This window comes from Dipodomys merriami, unplaced genomic scaffold (genome assembly GCF_024711535.1).
Source record: "Dipodomys merriami isolate MVZ:Mamm:240054 unplaced genomic scaffold, mDipMer1.0.p SCAF_7, whole genome shotgun sequence".
Classification (NCBI taxonomy): Eukaryota; Metazoa; Chordata; class Mammalia; order Rodentia; family Heteromyidae; genus Dipodomys; species Dipodomys merriami.
In genome coordinates this window covers 66,844,238-66,862,639 of record NW_027206290.1, presented here as the reverse complement: position 1 = coordinate 66,862,639, position 18,402 = coordinate 66,844,238, and the positions used below count along the sequence as shown (strand labels likewise).

Genomic DNA, 18,402 nt, shown 5'->3' with positions numbered 1-18,402 from the left:
TTTTTGGTTCTGGTCGTGGGGCCTGAACTCTGGGCCTGGGCGCTGTCCCTCAGCTCTTCAGCTCAAGGCTAGCGCTCTACCACTTGAGCCACAGTGCCACTTCCAGCTTTTTTTCTTTTTGCTTATGTTGTGCTGAGGAATCGAACTCAGGGCCTCATGCATGCAAGGCAAGTGCTCTACCACTGAGCCACCTTCCCAGCCCAAGGCTATCCTTTCATAAAGCATAGTAGGAAAGATTTGTCTCTATTCTAGACATGTGGAACAATCCAGATGGCACAACATCCCATATGACTTCTGCATTCAAGGACCAACCCCACCTAGGATGAACTTACAAAGTTAATGTATCTGGGGCCTTTCACTTTCCATGTGGTCTCTGCATATTCCTTTTACTGCTCAGGACTACTACATTTTTTTCTTGTGCTTGAATGCATGCTCTTGATTAGTTTTTTCCTCTCAAGGCTAGTGCTTTACCACTTAGTCATAACTCCAGTTCTCTTGAGTCATAACTACAGTTCTGGCTTTTTGCTGGTTATTTGGAGATAACAGTTTCATGGATTTGTCTGCATGGCCTGGCTTTGAACGAAGATCCTCAGATCTCAGCATCTGATAGATGTTAGCTAGGATTACAAGCTTTCAAGTGTGAGCAATTTAAGCATGGCCCAGGGCTTTTTTTTTTTTTTTTTTTGGTCTTCTGGCTTGAACTCTGCCTGGGCTCTGTCTGTTAGCTCTTTAGCTCAAGGCTAGCGCTCTACCACTTGAGCCACAGGGCCACTTCCAGTTTTCTGGTAGTTTATTTGGCGATAAGAGTCTCACAGACTTTCCTGCCAGGTTGGCTTTGAACCACATTCCTCAGATCTCAGCCTCCTGAGTAGCTAGGATTAGGCATGAGCCACTGGCACCAGCTCCAGGGCCTTTTAAAGTGCCGTTATCACCACATTCTTCTATTGGGTAAATGGAGTCATAGACCTAGTGCAGATTCCATTGGGTGTCACTTAAGTTACCAAGAAGGGCTCTGGCTCTGGAGTTTGCTGTCTGAGATGCTTCAGTTCTTAATTCTAAACTGTCCTCTCTTCAGAAAATATGGCTGGAAGACGAACAGTGGGGTTCAAGATAATCCTAAACTTCAACCACAGAATAAAAGGCGTGTGTGATGGTCTGGTCTACCAGTGCTTCAGCCTGCTATCAAGGGAACCCTGGCTGTGTCTCCAGGCAGTCTGCTGAGCATTTATAGATATACTAGGTTGTCAGCACACGTGTCATTTCGTTATTCTTATTTTAGAGTGCAAATGAAGCACTTCTCAGGAACCCACAGAGCTCCACATCATTATGCCGCTTTTTAGTCCCTTCAGGCCCTGCGGCTGGAACAGGGTCAGAGCAAGATGTGCACGGGTTGTGCAGGAGGGCAACCCTCCAGGACACCTGTTTGGGAGGTAGACACTCCCGGGCGACGGCGACCACCCCAGCTGATACCTCTGGAGAATGGCGAAAACCAGAGCGTTCGGGTACCACGTTAGCGAAAGAGTTCCAACCCCACCCAGACTCGGGATGGAAGGCAGCCCCCCGAAAAGCAGCAAGAGCCGCAGGACCGAGATGCGCACGCCCCCCGCCCACGCAGCACGCACGCCGGCCCCGCCCACCGCGCAGACCCCGCCCCGCCCTCAGCTTTGACCGCACCGGCCACCGTCCGCACAGTCCCGCCCCGCACGGCCAGGCGAAGCTGAGCCGGCCGTGCGGTGTGTGTGGTGTGTGTGTGTGTGGTGTGTGTGTGTGGTGTGTGTGTGTGTGTGTGTATGTGTTCGCGGGGCCCCGTCTCAGCCCCGGGAAGATGGTGGCGGCGGCGGCGGCGACTGAGGCGAGGCTGAGGGGGAAGACGGCGGTGACGGCGGCGCCCGCGGACAGGAAGGGCGGGCGGCCCCTAGACGGGAACGTGACCGGGGCTGAGAGGCCGGGACTGGGGGCCGGGCTGCGTCTCCCGCGGCTGCTGTCGCCGTCGCTGCCGCGGCTGCTGCTTCTCTCGCCGCTGTTGCTGCTGCTGTCCTGGGAGGCCGAGGCCGCGGCGGCGGCGGCGGTGGTATCGGGCTCAGCTGCGGCCGAGGCCAAGGAATGTGACCGGCCCTGTGTCAACGGCGGCCGCTGCAACCCTGGCACCGGCCAGTGCGTCTGTCCCGCCGGTTGGGTGGGCGAGCAATGCCAACACTGCGGGGGCCGCTTCAGGTGAGTGGGGGTGGAGTTGGAGGGTCGAGCCCTGCTGGAGGCTGGGGCTGAGGGGGTGCTGGAAGCGGCTTCAGGCCAGAGGCAGATGCTGGACAGAAAGTGAGGAGGGCAGGGCCACCCCGCTGTGTGCGGTGGTCTTCTGCTTCCAGGGAGATCTTTGTCTCTGGCTTGGGGTCTTTCTGTGATGGAAGGTGAAAAGGTGCGAGGCGTGAGTGGGAGGCACCCTAGGTGTTTGGAGGCTGAGGGCTAGATTGGAAGAATGAGTTAGGCTCCCAAAGAGTATCAAAGCCAGTCTCAGAAAGCAGGCCTGTTTTGGATAAACAAGAAATCCAGGAAAAGATGAGTGAGGAGGCCAGTTCTTACTTAAGCACGAGGTTTTAACATCCCCCTTTTGCCCTCGAGCTTGATGAATTCCCCACACAGATGGAGATGTGGTGTGTTCTGAAGAAACAGGGATAGAAAGGAATGGGTAAGATTGTGAGATTTTAGGGATATAAGTACCAATGGTTGTTGGCAAAAGGAAGGTAAGGAACTAGTCTTTTGAAACTCACTGTCCGTGGCATCAAGTGGAACAGGGTCTGTTCTGGAGAGGGGATGAAAGGAAATTCCTGTTTGCCTTGGATTCTAGACAATATGGAATAACGTCTTGGTCTGGTTTGGGGTAGTACCTCTTGGAGGGATCACTTATTAGTTAATTAGCAGTTATCTGATATTTGCTTCAGTTGTGCAAGGATTTGTGGATAATAGATGCAAATAGATAAATCAGACTTTGGACTAGTCCACAGGAGTTTAGTATAGCAAGAGGAAGATATGTACGGAAAACCCCTAGTCTTAACAACTACAGAGTATTCATGCCTTTGCCAGCTATTTATGAAATACCTTCCACATTTGATGATGGGTGGGAAAAAGTGGTACATAAGACAGATTGGGGTCTCCATTCCCATAGCTGTTATGTTCCTTTGTGGGGCAGGAAGGGAACAGGCAGTTAAACAAGTAAAGAAGTGAAATGGCAGCTGGGTACTAGTGGTTCACCCCTGTAATCCTAATGACCCAGGAGGCAGAGAACTGAAGTTAGAGGTTCAAAGCCAACCTGGGCAGAAAAATTCATGAGACTTGTCTTACACACACACACACACACACACACACACACACACACACACACACACACACAGACACAGCCGGAAGTGGAGCTTTGGCTCAAGTGGTAGAGTGCCAGCTTTGAGTGGAAAAGCTAAGAGATAGTGCCAAGGCCCTGAGTTCAAGCCCTAGTATTGGCGCACACACACACTCACACAAAGGAAAGATACTTTCAGATAATGGTTAGCGCTAACAACAAAATAAAAACAGGTTGGTCTGATAGAGAATTATAACTATTGGTGACTCTCTAGAGTCACCTGCTCTATTTGAAGAGCCATTTGATCTGAGACCTAAATGAAGTACTGGAGAACTTGTGGAAATTCAGGGGTGAAGAAATCGTGACTGGCTAAGGGATAAGCAAGGAAGACTAAAAGGAGAAGGTCAACATGAATTTGAGCAGTTGAGGCCAAGTACGATTTGCAAATGTGAAGCTGGGAATAAAGATCCTAGATGGAAGGAAGGTTACAAAATTGTGGAGACCAGAAAGTGAAGTCTTGTTAATATTTATGTAGAAGAGAGTTAGGGAGGAGAAATTAGGAATGGCAAAATGATAGACCCAGGTAATGTCAGATTTAGGGAACTAAGAGCAGTGAATAGATGAACAGAACTTCAGTTTATGGCTGGAGAAACAAAGGATTTCAGAATCAGCATATAGCCGGGCACTGGTGGCTCACACTTATAATCCTAGCTACTCAGGAGGCTGAGATCTGAAGTTTGTGGTTCTAAGCCAGACTGGGCAGAAAAGTCTGTGAGATTATTATCTCCAAAAAACCACCAGAAAACTGGAAGTGGTGCTGTAATTCAAAGTGGTAGAACATTTGCCTTGGGCAAGAGCTGAGGGACAGTGCCCAGGCCCAGAGTTGAAGCCCCATGACCAACAAAAACAAACCGAATCAACATATAGTTCTTTAAATCTATAATCTGTACATAGTTGTATTTTCTTTCTATTTCGTGTGTGTGTGTGTGTGTGTGTGTGTGTGTGTGTGTGTGTGTGTGTGTGTGTGTGTGTGTGTGTGTGTGTGTGTGTGTGTGTGTGTGTGTGTGTGTGTGTGTGTGTGTGTGTGTGTGTGTGTGTGTGTGTGTGTGTGTGTGTGTGTGTGTGTGTGCTGGTACCAAGGTTTGAAGATCGGGTCTTACTCTCTGTGACTGGGGCTTGAAATCATGGCCAGTCATACTTAGCTGGCACCCTACCCCTTGAGCCACACCTCTCGATCTGGCTTTTTTCTAGTTAATTGAAAATAATAGTCTTTTGATTTGTCTGTACAGGCTGGCTCCAAACTTTGATTTTCAGATCTCAGCCTCCTGAGATTATGATTAAAGGCATGAGTCATTGACACTGTTTTCATTCAGCTTTTTTGATCATGGCTAGTGGCTCTACCATTTGAGTCATCTCTCTTGTTCCAGCTTTTTTGATGGTTAATTGGAGATAGAGTCTTGTGGACTTTTCTGCCTTGGTTGGCATTGAACCTCGATCCCCTGATCTCAGCTTCCTGAATATCTGGGATTATAGGTATGAGCCACTAGTACCTTACCAAGAGAGCTCTTTTGTTTTAAATCATGAGATTTAATGATAAACAAGACAGATACAGTTCTGTTGTGAAGATTACTTACTAACTTGAGAGTGAAAATATAGAACAGTCAGTTTAAGTTTGTTTAAGGTTATAAAGGTGAAAAATAGGGATAGAGAATTTGGCATAGTTGGAGTGAGAATGAGTTGAGATGGTGCTACTACCTGAGGGGCAAAAGGTCTGGGGAATGAGTTGAATCATGACTGGCTGGAGATAAATCCAGGTGGCTGGAGCAGAGAGAGCAAAGACAAAGCAAGACAAGACATAGACAGGTTAAGGCCCAGAGGAGATCTGTCAGTTGGATTGAGAATTTGAGACCTTTGGTGGGCAATGGGAAGGGAATTACTTACAGGAGAGACCTCAGCCAGGTGGTCAAGGACAGTGGTGATGGAAGCCTGAGATAGATAGTGGGAATGGAGACTGGTGGTGTTGCAGAAGTAAAATCTGACTGCCGTTGAAACTGTTTTGCTCTTGGGAAGAGAGAGGGCAATGTTGAGGGAAAGAAAACTAGATCCTATATTGGCCCATTAAGTAATATCTTTAACAAATGTAGACATACAGGAGGAGTTGGTCTGAGACAGTTTTAATTTTGCAAACATTGAATTTGAGGTGCTGTCAGGGTACAAACCTGGCACATAGAAGTGTTGGAATCAGCTGGCTATGTGGGAGATTGCCAGAGAAAGAATCAGGTGTGAATGTCCACTTACACAGTCCAGATAAGAACCACTGTATATAGAGGAAATAGGCATGACAAAACATTATTGTCTTAAATGGTGGTGTCACCTGTAAGTGACAGAGATTTCCCCCTTGGGTGGATACTCCCTTTGGGCTGGTACTAGCTGATGTCAGTGCTTTTTCCTAGGCAAACAATTATGACTGATCCTAATGATACTATATTAAATGGCTTCTGGAATTTACATTTAAAAATGAAGAAGTTGTGTTGCTAGTCTTTTATAAAAGCATTTGAAAGATTTTTTTTTTTTAGGTGAAGAGTTAAATATTGGTTTTGATTACAATGATATATATCTTTATTTAACTTACAAGACTTTTTTAGTAAAAGGAATTAGTGCCATTCTTGTTTAGAACAGAGAGAGAGAGAGAGAGAGAGAGAGAGAGAGAGAGAGAGTTTCCTGGGGCTTCATCTCAGGGGCATGGACTGTCCCTGTCCCTGAGTTGTTTTTTTTTTTTTTCTCAAAGCAAGTATTCTTTCACTTGAGCCACTGCTCCTTTTCTGGCTTTTTGGTGATTAATTTGAGATAAGAGTCTCAATGACTGTCCTGCCCAGGCTGGCTTCAAACCATGATCCCCAGGTCTTAGCCTCTTGAATAGCTAGGGTAACAGGTGTGAGAGAACCTCACACCTCAATGCTAGGTAGGTGTGCCAAATCTCCAGTCTACCTTTTTGATTTAGAATGGCATCAAGTTAAGGTCTTTTCATTAATTGAATAAAAAGTTGGATGATAAAGAGTTAGATTTCACTAAAACTATGACTTTACATTGTATGCAGTGACTTGGTTAAGCATTTTTATATATATTGTACCTTTTTTTTTTTTTTTTTTGGTGCTGGTCCTGGGGTTTGGTCTCAGTCTCCTGAGTAGCTAGGATTACAGATGTGATCCATCAGCATCCAGCCACATGGTACCATTTTAATCTTCAGGAAACTGAGGATGTTGTATAAAATTTAAATTGTCAGATGTTGCAGTTAGCTATCTAATTTGTTTTCTAAAGGATGGATGCTATAGAAATGATTACTTACATAGGATAAGGGAAATCGTGTCAGTTTAATGAAAATCTTACATGGATGATTTCTTTCTTTCTTTCTTTTTTTTTTTGTCGGTCATGGGGCTTGAACTCTGGGCCTGGGCGCTGTCCCTCAGCTCTTCAGCTCAAGGAGAGCACTCTACCACTTGAGCTACAGCACCACTTCTGGTTTTCTGGTGGTTTATAGGAGATAAGAGTTTCATGGACTTTCCTGCTGGGGCTGGCTTTGAACTGTGATCCTCAGATCTCAGCCTCCTGAGTAGCTTGAATTACAAGCGTGAGCCACTGGCGCCCAGCTTACATGGATGATTTCTTGTTTTTGTTTTTTTTTTGGTCCGGTCGTGGGACCTGAACTCTGGGCCTGGGCAGTGTCCCTCAGCTCTTCAGCTCAAGGCTAGCACTCTACCACTTGAGCCACAGTGCCACTTCCGGCTTTTTTCTTTCTGCTTATGTGGAGCTGAGGAATCGAACCCAGGGCCTCATGCATGCAAGACAAGCGCTCTACCACTAAGCCACCTTCCCAGACCTACATGGATGATTTCTAAGGCAGTACCCCTTTTATCAATGTTTTTCTCTTTTCTTTTCCCTCCCTCCGTCGTCCCTCCCTCCGTTCGTCTGTCCCTCCGTCCCTCCTTCCCTCCCTCTCTCCCTCTCCCTCCCTCCTTCCCTCTTCCCTCTTTTTCTCCCTCCCTCCCTCTCTCCCTCCGTCCCTCTCTCCCTCCCTCCCTCCCTCTCTCTCTCTCTCTTTCTCTCTCTCTTTCTTTCTTTCTTTCTTTCTTTCTTTCTTTCTTTCTTTCTTTCTTTCTTTCTTTCTTTCTTTCTTTCTTTCTTTCTTTCTTTCTTTCTTTCTGTCATGGGGCTTGAATTCTGGGGCCCTGGGCACTGTCTTTGGCCTCTTCAGCTCAAGGCAAGCGCTCTACCACTTGAGCCATAGCACCATTCCCCTTTTTATCAATTTTTATGTGAATCTTCTTAATTCATTGACCATTTTTCCTACTTTTCATATCACCATTGAAATTTTCTTTGAAGAATGAATATGCCTATGTAAAGTTAGAAAGTAAAGATATTAAATTAAGTCATTTGTGACATTAATATGCATTTAATTCTTTTAAGTTCCTACTGTACAAAACTCCTGGGAGGACTGAAAAGAATAGCTTAGTGAATTGGGGCCATATAATTTCCCATGCTGTTAAGATGTATCTTCTGTAGAAGAAGAAGAAAGCACTTACTCAGAATTTGTTTTGTGCTAGCACATGCAAGTAATATAGTAGTGGTTGTTACAGCAGTAGCTCCCATCATTTCTCAACCATTTCTCCACTCCCCCCTCCCACATTGTACTAGGTACCTTTTAGAAACTGTCCCCTTTGGTCCCTAGAATGAAGTCAATTTAATTTCATAGATGGGTCAACTGAAGCTTGGAGTGCACCCCCCCTCCCCTTACACACACACTGGGATGGAACACAGGGCCGGTGCATGCTAGGTGTTCATTACCACTAAACCATCCCCCTGTGGCCCCCACAACTTCCCCTTCCCCCCCCATCCTCCCGCCATGTGTTAAGCTTGGAAATATTTTGTGTGTGTGTGTGTATGTGGTTTTAGGGCTTGAACTCAGAGCCTGGACTCTGTCCCTGAGCTCTTTTTGCTCAAGGCTAGTGCTCTGCCACTTTGAGCCACTGCTCCATTTCCAGTTTCCTGGTGGTTAATTGGAGATAAGAGTCTCACTGACTTTCCTGCCTGGGACTGGCTTTGAACCGTGATCCTCAGATCTCAGCCTCCTGAGTAGCTAGCGTTATAGGCATGAGCACCAGTGTGCCTGGCACAAATTACTTTTTGAAAATAAAATTTGAAGAAAATGGTAAAATTTGGTTGCTTCTTATAGTAGTATTTCTTTTTTTTTTTTTTTTTTTTTTTTTTGTTGGTCGTGGGGCTTGAACTCTGGGCCTGGGCACTGTCCCTCAGCTCTTCAGCTCAAGGCAAGCGCTCTACCACTTGAGCTACAGCACCACTTCCGGTTTTCTGGTGGTTTATTGGAGATAGGAGTCTCATAGTCTCTCCTGCCCGGTCTGGCTTTGAACCGTGATCCTCAGATCTCAGCCTCCTGAGTAGCTAGGATTACAGGCGTGAGCCACCAGCGCCCGGCTTCTTTTTTTTTTTTTGGGTCCGGTCATGGAGCCTGAACTCTGGGCCTGGGCGCTGTCCCTCAGCTCTTCAGCTCAAGGCTAGCATTCTACCACTTGAGCCACAGCGCCACTTCCGGCTTTTTTCTTTTTGCTTATGTGGTTCTGAGGAATCGAACCCAAGGCCTCAGGCATGCAAGACATGCACTCTTCCACTGAGCCACCTTCCCAGCCTATAGTAGTATTTCTTATAGTAGTATTACCCTGAAGCTCTTAATTTATGTTCATGAGCCCAGTTTAGACTCATCTGTTTCCCTCAGTAGACTGTAAGTTCCATGAAGGAGGGACTTTTATTTGTTTTATTCAGTATTCTTCGAGAGCTTAAAATAGTGCTTGGGACAAAGTGTTCAATAAATACTTGTTGAGTGGAGGAATAATAAAATGTATTTCTTCTTTTTGTTTTTTTGGGTCAGTCGTGGTGCCTGAACTTTGGGCCTGGGTGCTGTCCCTCAGCTCTTTGGCTTAAGGCTAGCGCTCTACCACTTGAGCCACAACACCACTTCTGGCTTTTTCCTGCATATGTGGTACTGAGGAATTGAACCCAGGGCCTCATGCATGCAAGGCATGCACTCTTCCACTGAGCCACCTTCCCAGCCCAAAATAATGTATTTCTTATGACACTTTAAAAGGTCTTTTTCCATATGACTGATATATGTCCTTTTTTAAATTTAATTTTATTATGAAGGTGATGTACAGAGAGGTTATAGTTACATGCATAAGGTACTGAGTACATTTCTAATTGAATTTGTTACCCCCTCTCTCATTTTTCTCCCACTTTCCCTCCCCCTCTCCTTCATATGTCTTTTTCTGTTTGTGGTGGTACTGGGGCTTGAACTCAGGGTCTTACACTTGTCCTGCTTTTTTTCTGCTCACTCCTGGAACTGTACCACTTGAACTATGACTCCAGTTCCAGCTTTTGCTGGGCTGGTGGGCTGGCTTTAAACTTCAATCCTCACATCTCAGACTCCTGAGTAATGGAATTATAGGCATAAACCACTGGTGCCCAACTTATGTAAGTCTTCTGTTCTCATATTTCTCCTGAATTTCTGTCTTCTGCTGTTTGCTAGGCATCTTTATTGGGATGTTTTGCTGTTACTGAATATTGAGTCATCATTAACACTAAACACCTTCATTGAAAAAATCTTTTTCTTTATACTTTATGAAATTACAAATCCTACTTTAGCTAACCAAAGGTCACAGTTTCAAAGTGTGCCCCTTTCTACCAGTTCAGTTTCTCTGAAATCCTCTCTCTTTTTTTATTATTATCATCATTATATTTTTATTTTTACTATAAAGGTGATGCACAGAAGGGTTACAGTTACATAAGTCAGGTAAAGAGTATGTTTCTGTTTGGGCAGTGTCATCCCTTCTCTCACTCTCTCCCAATTTTCCCCTCTCATCCTCACCCTCAAGTTGGATAGTTCATTTTCAACATAGTGTCTCGTGTCTAAAATCATCTTAGTCTGCTCCTTTTTATTTTTTCTGCTGCTGTCTAATGCACCTGGCCTTTCATCCTTAGTCCATTCTTCTGCCATATGAATCTCTTAAAATGCATGTCCCATTTTGCCAGTATTGGGACATTTTCTTCTCAAAGCTGGCACTCTCACACTTGAGCCATATCTTCTCTTCCAGCTCTTTGGTAGTTAATTGGAGTTAAGAGTCTCATGGACTTTCCTGCCTGGGCTGGCTTTGAGTCAAGTTCCTCAGATCTCAGCCTCCTTAGTGGCTAGGATTACAAACATGGGTCACCAGTATCTGACTCAACATTTCTCTTATTACCTGTAAAATATCCCTCAGAGGAAGAAGGCTTCTGCTCTCTTAGATCCCTTTTCCCTTTACCAAATCCTCTACTTATAGTTTTTCTGCCATCTCATTAAATTTAGCACTCTCCTTACTTACCAACCCCACTTTCTTCTCTACTTACTGAAATTCTACATTCCAAATCCATCTTCAGTTCTCTATAATAGCTAGTTCTCCCAATCATATCAGTCACTCTCTTGTGAGTTGTGTTGTCAACTTGTTCAGTTCATAGATATCTTCCAAATGGTCTATTTTTTTTTTATGTGGCACTGTTAGAACTCAGGGCTTATGCTTGATAGGCAGACTCTACTGTTTTTTAACCACTCCTCCTCTCTGCCTCTTCTCCCCCACAGCCCTTTTTAGCTTTAGTTATTTTTCAGATAAGATCTTACATTTTTGCTTAAAGCCACCCTCAGACTATGATCCCCTACCCTCTGCCTCCTGTGTAACTGGAATATAGGCATGAATCACCACTCCTTGATTATTTGTTAAGATGAGGGCTTGCTAATTTTTGGCCAGTTTGAGCTGGCCTCAATTTGCAATCCTCTCTTGATCTCTTCTTCCTGAATAGTTGGAACTACAGGTGTGAGCCACCATACTTGGCCCTCAAATGATTAAGTGTTAGATACTATGTCCTGACTTGAGGATATGAGAGTAGGAGAGAATCAAACTTTGTTCTTTCCTTAGCAAGTTCTTAAGTCTCAAAGGAAGACAGTTAATGACATAGGCAATTAGACATTTCATGATAAAAAATAATAGTCAATTTGCAGTGCTGGATTAGTATGTGATGGGAAGACTAAGTCTGGAGGCTCTAATGAAAGTCATCACAAGGAGAGGACTTTTGGGCAGATCTAAAAAGTTGAGTGTGAATAGACCCTCTGAGGGAGAAGGCATTTCAGAAGCAATGAAAAGTTTATGCAAAGGCCAAGAGCCATTGATCCTCATACTTGTTGTATTAGTTTTCTAGGGTGTTAAAACAATGTCCCACAGACTGGTGACTTTATACAGAAGTTGTTTTTCTCATGGTTCTAAAGGCTATGTGTCTAAAATCAAGGTACATGTCAAATCATAGAGTCTTGCTCTCTAAAGACTCTAGGGGGAGAATCTGTTCCATGCCCTTCTTTAGCTTCTTCTGAACATTTGTTGGCTTGTAGATTCATCTATTCTCTGTTCTGCCTACATCACATGGTACTTTCCCTCCATCCTTTCCTTCTTGACATCACTCATATTTGTATGTACAAATATGAACTCATCCTAACCCAATTGCATCTGCATAGATCCAGCTGCCAAATTAGGACTCATACGTTTTTGGGTATACCTCCAAACCTTTAAGTGGATATAATTGGAACATACTTTGTGAATATTGTTCTGCAATGGAAGAAGATGAGTCTGGAAGATGGTAGATAATGACCTTCTGTGTTCATTTCCTGACAATGTCCAGCTTCCAGGTGTGACCTTAACCAAGGACACACCCATTAGGGCATTCCAATCTCTGGCTGTAGTTAGTGTTTTGACATAGGCATGTGACCTAAGCTGCCTGATGAGAGTGGATCTTAGGATTTTTGCTGGAAATTTTTTTCCTCTAGGGACATTTATGAAGGAAATGCTTTGTCTTGTCTGCATAATGAAGCTGTAGGGCCAGAAACTATTAGTTATCATTGCTGTTCTGTGAAGAATTTTCCTGAGATCAGAGCAACTTCTAGAAGAGGGAGGATAAGCAGAGTTAGGAGCTGAGGACTTGACTTTCTCAGTCTCTGGGTATAGCCTTGCTTGATGATGTACCCACTTTAATGTGTGGTGCATGTTGTTTTATAAGGAAAAACATGATCTGTAACAGTTTAAAAAATGATTTTTAATTTTGGTATTCAATGCACATTGAAATACTGAGTTTTACTCTCTTATGCTGTTAAAGAATAGACATTCTAGTTGGGCTCCAGTGGCTCACACCTGTAATTGTAGCTACTCAGGAGGCTGAGATCTGAGGATTGTGGTTCAAAGCCAGCCCAGGCAGGAAAGTTGGTGAGACTCTTATCTCTAGTAAACCACCAGTAAACCGGAAGTGGCACTGTGGCTCAAGTGGTAGAGTGCTCGCCTGGAAGAGCTGAGGGACAGCGCCCAGGCCCAGAGTTCAAGCCTTACAACTGAAAAAAAAAAAAAAAAAAAAGACATTCATGCACTTGTGCTTTAAAAAATTTCAAAAATATTTGCATTTTGCTTCTAAATTATAGCAGTTACCAGCTATTTGTAAGCATTTCTTTATAATTAACTCATTTCCTGAGTGGACAGGTTTTCTTTTTTTTCTTCTATGAATAAAAAGCCCAAATGGCTGTACTTGTCACTTGATTCTCCTTTAATTTTTATTTTATTTTATTTATTTATTTATTTTTGTCTGTTGAGGAGCCTGAGCTCTGGGCCTGTCCCTCAGCTCTTCAGCTCGCAGCTAGTACTGTATAACTTGAGCCACAGCCTTACTTCTGGCTTTTTCTGCTTATGTAGTGCTGAGGAATCAAACCCAGGGCCTCATGCATTCAAGGCAAGCACTCTACCACTGAGCTACCTTCCCAGCCTCTAAAATTTTTTTAATATTATTTTAAAAGTGAGGTACCGGGGGGGTGGGTTACAGTTATATAACTCAGGTGAAGAATACATTATTTTTGGACAATGTCATTGTTTCTCTTGCTTTCTTCCAGTTTTCCCCTCTCATTCCCACCCAGAAGTTGTATAGTTCATTCTCAACAAAGTGTCTAGTGAGTAACACTGTCTCATTTGTTCACTCTTTGTGATTCTCCTTTTTTTTTGGTCGTGGGCCTGGGAGCTGTCCCTCAGCTCTTCAGCTCAAGGGAAGTGCTCTAAGAGGTAAGAGTCTCACAGATTTTCCTGCCCTGGCTGGCTTTAAACCATTATCCTCAGATTTCAGCCTCCGAGTAGCTAGGATTACAGGTGTGAGCCACCAATTGTGATTTTTTTTTTTTTTTTTTTTGTCAGTTGTGAGGCTTGAACTGTGGGTTTGGCATTGTCCCTCAGCTCTTTAGCTCAAGGCAAGCACGCTTTCACTTGTGCCACAGCATCACTTCTAGTTTTCTGGTGGTTAATTAGGGATAGGTCTCATGGATTTTCCTGCCTGGGCTGGCTTTGAACCATGATCCTCAGATCTCAGCCTCCTGAGTAGCAAGGATTATAGGCGTGAGCTACCTGTGTCTGGCTTAGCATTGGTTTTTGAAGTACTTAAGACAACTTACAAAGCTATATACAGAATTTGATCAGAAATCTTGACAAAGGCCAATGTGAGGCATTATTAGATACATTTGATAAACTTCAATAACTTGTACTTAAATACACTTGTGTCTTCTTTTTTTTTTTTTTGTCAGTCGTGGAGCTTGAACTCTGGGCTTGGGCGCTGTCCCTCAGCTCTTCAGCTCAAGGCCAGTGCTCTACCGCTTGAGCCACAGCGCCACTTCCAGTTTTCTAGTGGTTTATTGGAGATAAGAGTCTCACAGACTTTTCTGCCCGGGCTGGCTTTGAGCAGTGATCATCAGATCTCAGCCTTCTGAGTAGCTAGGATTGCAGGCGTGAGCCCCCAGTGCCCGGCTACACTTGGGTCTTATGCTTCTCTTAATAGATATCATTACTGTCTTTTAGTTAGAACAGCAGTTGTACTACCGCTTGAGAAATTGTGACTACAACTGACAAAAAGTACTTGGTTGCCTTAAAGTGATCATATGTTTGGTGCTAGTTTAGTTTCTGGACTTTAATTTCCTTTTAATGAAGAAAGAGAAAAGGAAGAAATGCAAAGGATTAAAATAATTGTGAACCAACTGCTCAGCTTTGCTGCATTTCTCTCATATTAATTTTATTCTACACAGTAAAATAGTATATAGATACCAACTAAAGGTTTCTTGTTATTCATACCTAATTGGGTTTATTTTATTTTCTCCCCAGAGGTAACTAACTAGTATGGTAAAGTTGATGCTTATTGTTTTCCTTGCAGGTTTGCTAGTGTGTGTGTGTGTGTGGGGGGGGTACTGGGTCTTGAACTCTGAGATTTGAGTTCTTGCCTGGCTTTTTCACTCATAGCTGGCATTCAGCCACTTGAGCTACACTGTTAGTTCCAGCTTTGTGCTGATTAGTTGGAGGTAAAAGAGTCTCAGAGATTTGTCTGCCTCAAGTTGGCTTTGAGCCAAATCTTCAGATGTCTCCTGAGTAGCTGCAAGTTTCTTCTTTTATTGCCTAAGTTTACAATAAAAGCAAATTATGTAGGTATATATGAGGAATGTTTACAGCCAGGCGTAGTAGTTCACACCTATAATTCCAGCTACTAGGAATGGAGTAGCTGAGATCTGAAGAACTCTTAATTAGAGACTATCTGTTAGTGAGACCCAATCTTAAGCCTGGAATAGTTGTACATGTCTATGATCCTAGCTACACAGGAGCCATAGGTGAGAGGATCATGGTTTGAGGCTGGCCCTGGGAAAATGTGGAGACCCTACTGAAAAAGAACTAAAGCAAAAAGGAATGGAAGTGATTCAACTGGTAGAGCACTTGGAGGCCCTGAATTCAAACCCTAGTACCACCAGCCAATTTACAAAAAAATAAATGTACACACACATGCACACACATTTTCTGGACAGTATTGAGGCTTGAACTTGGGGTTTGTCTTTTCCATGCTAATGTTCTGCCACTTGAGCCATTTTTCCAGGCTCATTATATATAAAACCTGTACTGGGGCTTGAACTCAGCCTGGGCATTGCCATTTAGATTTTTTTCACGGAAAGCTGGTGCTCTACAGCTCCACTTCTTTTTTTTTTTTTTTTTTTTTGGGTCCAGTCTTGGGCCTTGAACTCTGGGCCTGGGCGCTGTCCTTCAGCTCTTCAGCTCAAGGCTAGCACTCTACCACTTGAGCCACAGTGCCACTTCCGGCTTTTTTCTTTTTGCTTATGTGGTGCTGAGGAATCGAACTCAGGGCCTCAGGTATGCAAGGCAAGTGATCTACCACTGAGCCACCTTCCCAGCCCCAGCTCCACTTCTAGATCTTTTTTTTGGTCATTAATTGAAGACGAGTGTCATGGACATTCCTGCTGGGCTAGGTTTGAACTATGATCCTCATATTTCTGTTTTTTTACTATCTAAGATAACAGGTATGAACCACCAGTGCCAGGCAATAACCACTTGTTTACTGATTTTTTTTTTTTTTATCATTTAGATATCAAACTCTTGAGTAGCTAGTATTACAAGTGTGAATCTCTGGTATCTGACACAAGATTGTATTTTTAAACTTTATAAAAAATTTCTCTGTGACTTTCTCTTACCCTCATACTGGTGTTTGAACTTGCTTCACACTTGCTAGGCAGATGTTGTACCACTGGAGCCATACTCATGATTTTTTATTGCTTTCATTGTTTTTTCAATAGGGTCTTGAGTTTTTCCTGAGGTCAGTCTTGGTCCACTATTCTCCCAACTGTGCCTTAGTGTAGGGCTATAGACATGAACCACCATTACAAGTATGCCAATTGACATAGGATCTTGCCAACTTTTGCCTAGGCTGGCCTCAAAACATGATCTTCATGATTCCCACGTCTTGAGTAGCTAGGATTACAGGTGTGTCCACCACCACCATGCTCAGCCCTGAAACATTTTTTCCCCATCTAATAATATACTTGAGATTTGTCATTGTTCATATGTGTAGGTCTAATTGATTCATAATTACATTCATTAAAGAATTCCAGATTATCCATTCTGCTAATAAACATTTAGTTGTCCAACTTTTTGCTGTTATAAATAGAAACAGTTAACATTGTTTAAATATATTCTCATATACTTGTGTGAGATTTGCACCTGTGTGTGATTTTTTTTTTTCAGGGGGAGGGAGAGTGATCTTCAGACTTTTGCTTTTTGTTGGTTAATTGGAGATGAAAGTTTCTGCCTAGGCTGGCTTTGAACTTGATCCTCAGATCTCAAACACTTGAGTAACTAGTATTATAGGAATGGACCACTGGTGCTCTGCTTCCAAATAAGTTTTAAGTTGTTTATTTCCTTGCTTAATTTTAGGTTGAAATATGTCATTAAAAATGAATTATGTTGTTGCAAAAATAGAACTTTTAGTGTATTATAGTTACCGAGAAATCCCATAACATAACCTTAAAAAGTTATATCAAGTAGGAACTAAATTTTATAGCAGTTTTATAAACCTACTCATTCATTTGAAACATACATGAGGTACATGAGGAAGAGCTTTTTTTTTTTTTTTTAACAGTTTTTGTGTGGTCCATTTTTCCCCCCTTAAATTCTTATTTTCATCTAACGCTCCCATGTATATTCTTTTTCCAGATTATCAATTCTGTTCAGTTGATATGGATATTATATACTATATAATTTCATTTTTAAAAGTATAGTTCAGTGATCTTTAGATAAAGTAGTACAATTATCATTATTTAATTCTAGTGTATTTTTATTATGGCAAAAACAAACCAAAACTATAAGCAATTCTGTACCTATCAGCAGTTATGCCACATTCCTCCATTTTAAAATTAAAAGCTATGAAGACTTGTTTTTCAGGAATTTTATAGGGTTAGTTCTTAGATTTAGGGCTTTGATCCATTTTGTGCTAATTTTAGTCTTATTGTCTAAGTCTAATTTCAGTATACTTTGTTCTTTCACAAGTTTTTACAGTAGTTCTAGCACCATTTGATGAAGAGACTATTGTTTCCCTGTTCATGATCTTGGCACTCTTGTCAAAACACAGTTTTTAGATATATAGATTACTACTCTAGACTCTCAATTACATTCTATTGAGTTGTATTTCTTGAAATATATGTTGTGTCAGTATTATACTGTCTTAATTTCTGTGGCTTTTGTAGTTTCTTAAATTTTTTTCCTGCCAGGCACCGGTGGCTCACACCTGTAATCTTCAGGAGGCTGAGATCTGAGGATCATGGTTCAAAGCCAGCCTATGCAGGAAAGTCTGTGAGACTCTTATCTCTGATGAGCCACTTCACTGGCTTTTTCTGAGTAGTTTAATTGGTAGAGTATTAAGTACAGAGTCCAGGCCCTGAGTTCAAGCTCTAAGACCAAACTTTTTTTCCTATATTATTGAAATGTTTTGAGAAAATTGAAAAATCATGTACAATTGTGGGTAATAGTACAGAGAACTATCATCCTTTCACCCATTTCCTTTAGGAGTAACATTATGCAAACTGTAGTTCAAGATCACAACCATGAAATTGAGACTTACTCCAGATTTCACCAATTGCACATGCACTAGTTTGTATGTATGTTGGGTGTTTCTCCTATACAAGATTTTTCTAATACTTCTATGCTTGAAGGTATTTTGTAAAGCCATACTTCTCTAAAATGAGGATTTTTATATAATGAGAAAGTTTTGTCCTATTACCATTAGACTCTATATGTTAAAGATCCTTCCTTCCTTCCTTCCTTCCTCCTCTCTACCTTTCTTTCCTTCACCTCTTCCCTTCTTTCCTTCCCCTCTCCCTTCTTTCCTTCCTCTCCCCTCCCTCCTTCCCTTCGTTCGTTCGTTCCTTCCATTCCTTCCCCTTGCTCCCTTCCCTTCCTTCCCCTTGCTCCCTTCCCTCCCCTTCCTTTCCCTCCCTCCCTCCCTCCCTCCCTCCCTTCCTTCCTTCCTTCCTTCCTTCCTTCCTTCCTTCCTTCCTTCCTTCCTTCTCCTTCCTTCCTTCCTTCCTTCCTTCCTTCCTTCCTTCCTTCCTTCCTTCCTTCCTTCCTTCCTTCCTTCCT

The 18,402-nt window shown here is 42.9% G+C and overlaps 1 protein-coding gene across 2 annotated transcripts in view; it reads left to right on the top strand.

The window, feature by feature from the left end:
• Positions 1 to 1,693: 1,693 nt before the first annotated feature.
• Atrn (attractin) overlaps positions 1,694 to 18,402 on the top strand; it is a 103,225-nt gene continuing 86,516 nt past the window's right edge. For both annotated transcript variants that reach the window (XM_070006873.1, XM_070006872.1), the window contains exon 1: positions 1,694 to 2,214. In XM_070006873.1, coding sequence (XP_069862974.1) covers positions 1,826 to 2,214 — 389 coding nt within the window. In that variant the 5' untranslated portion in view covers positions 1,694 to 1,825. The remainder of the gene's footprint in view (positions 2,215 to 18,402) is intronic.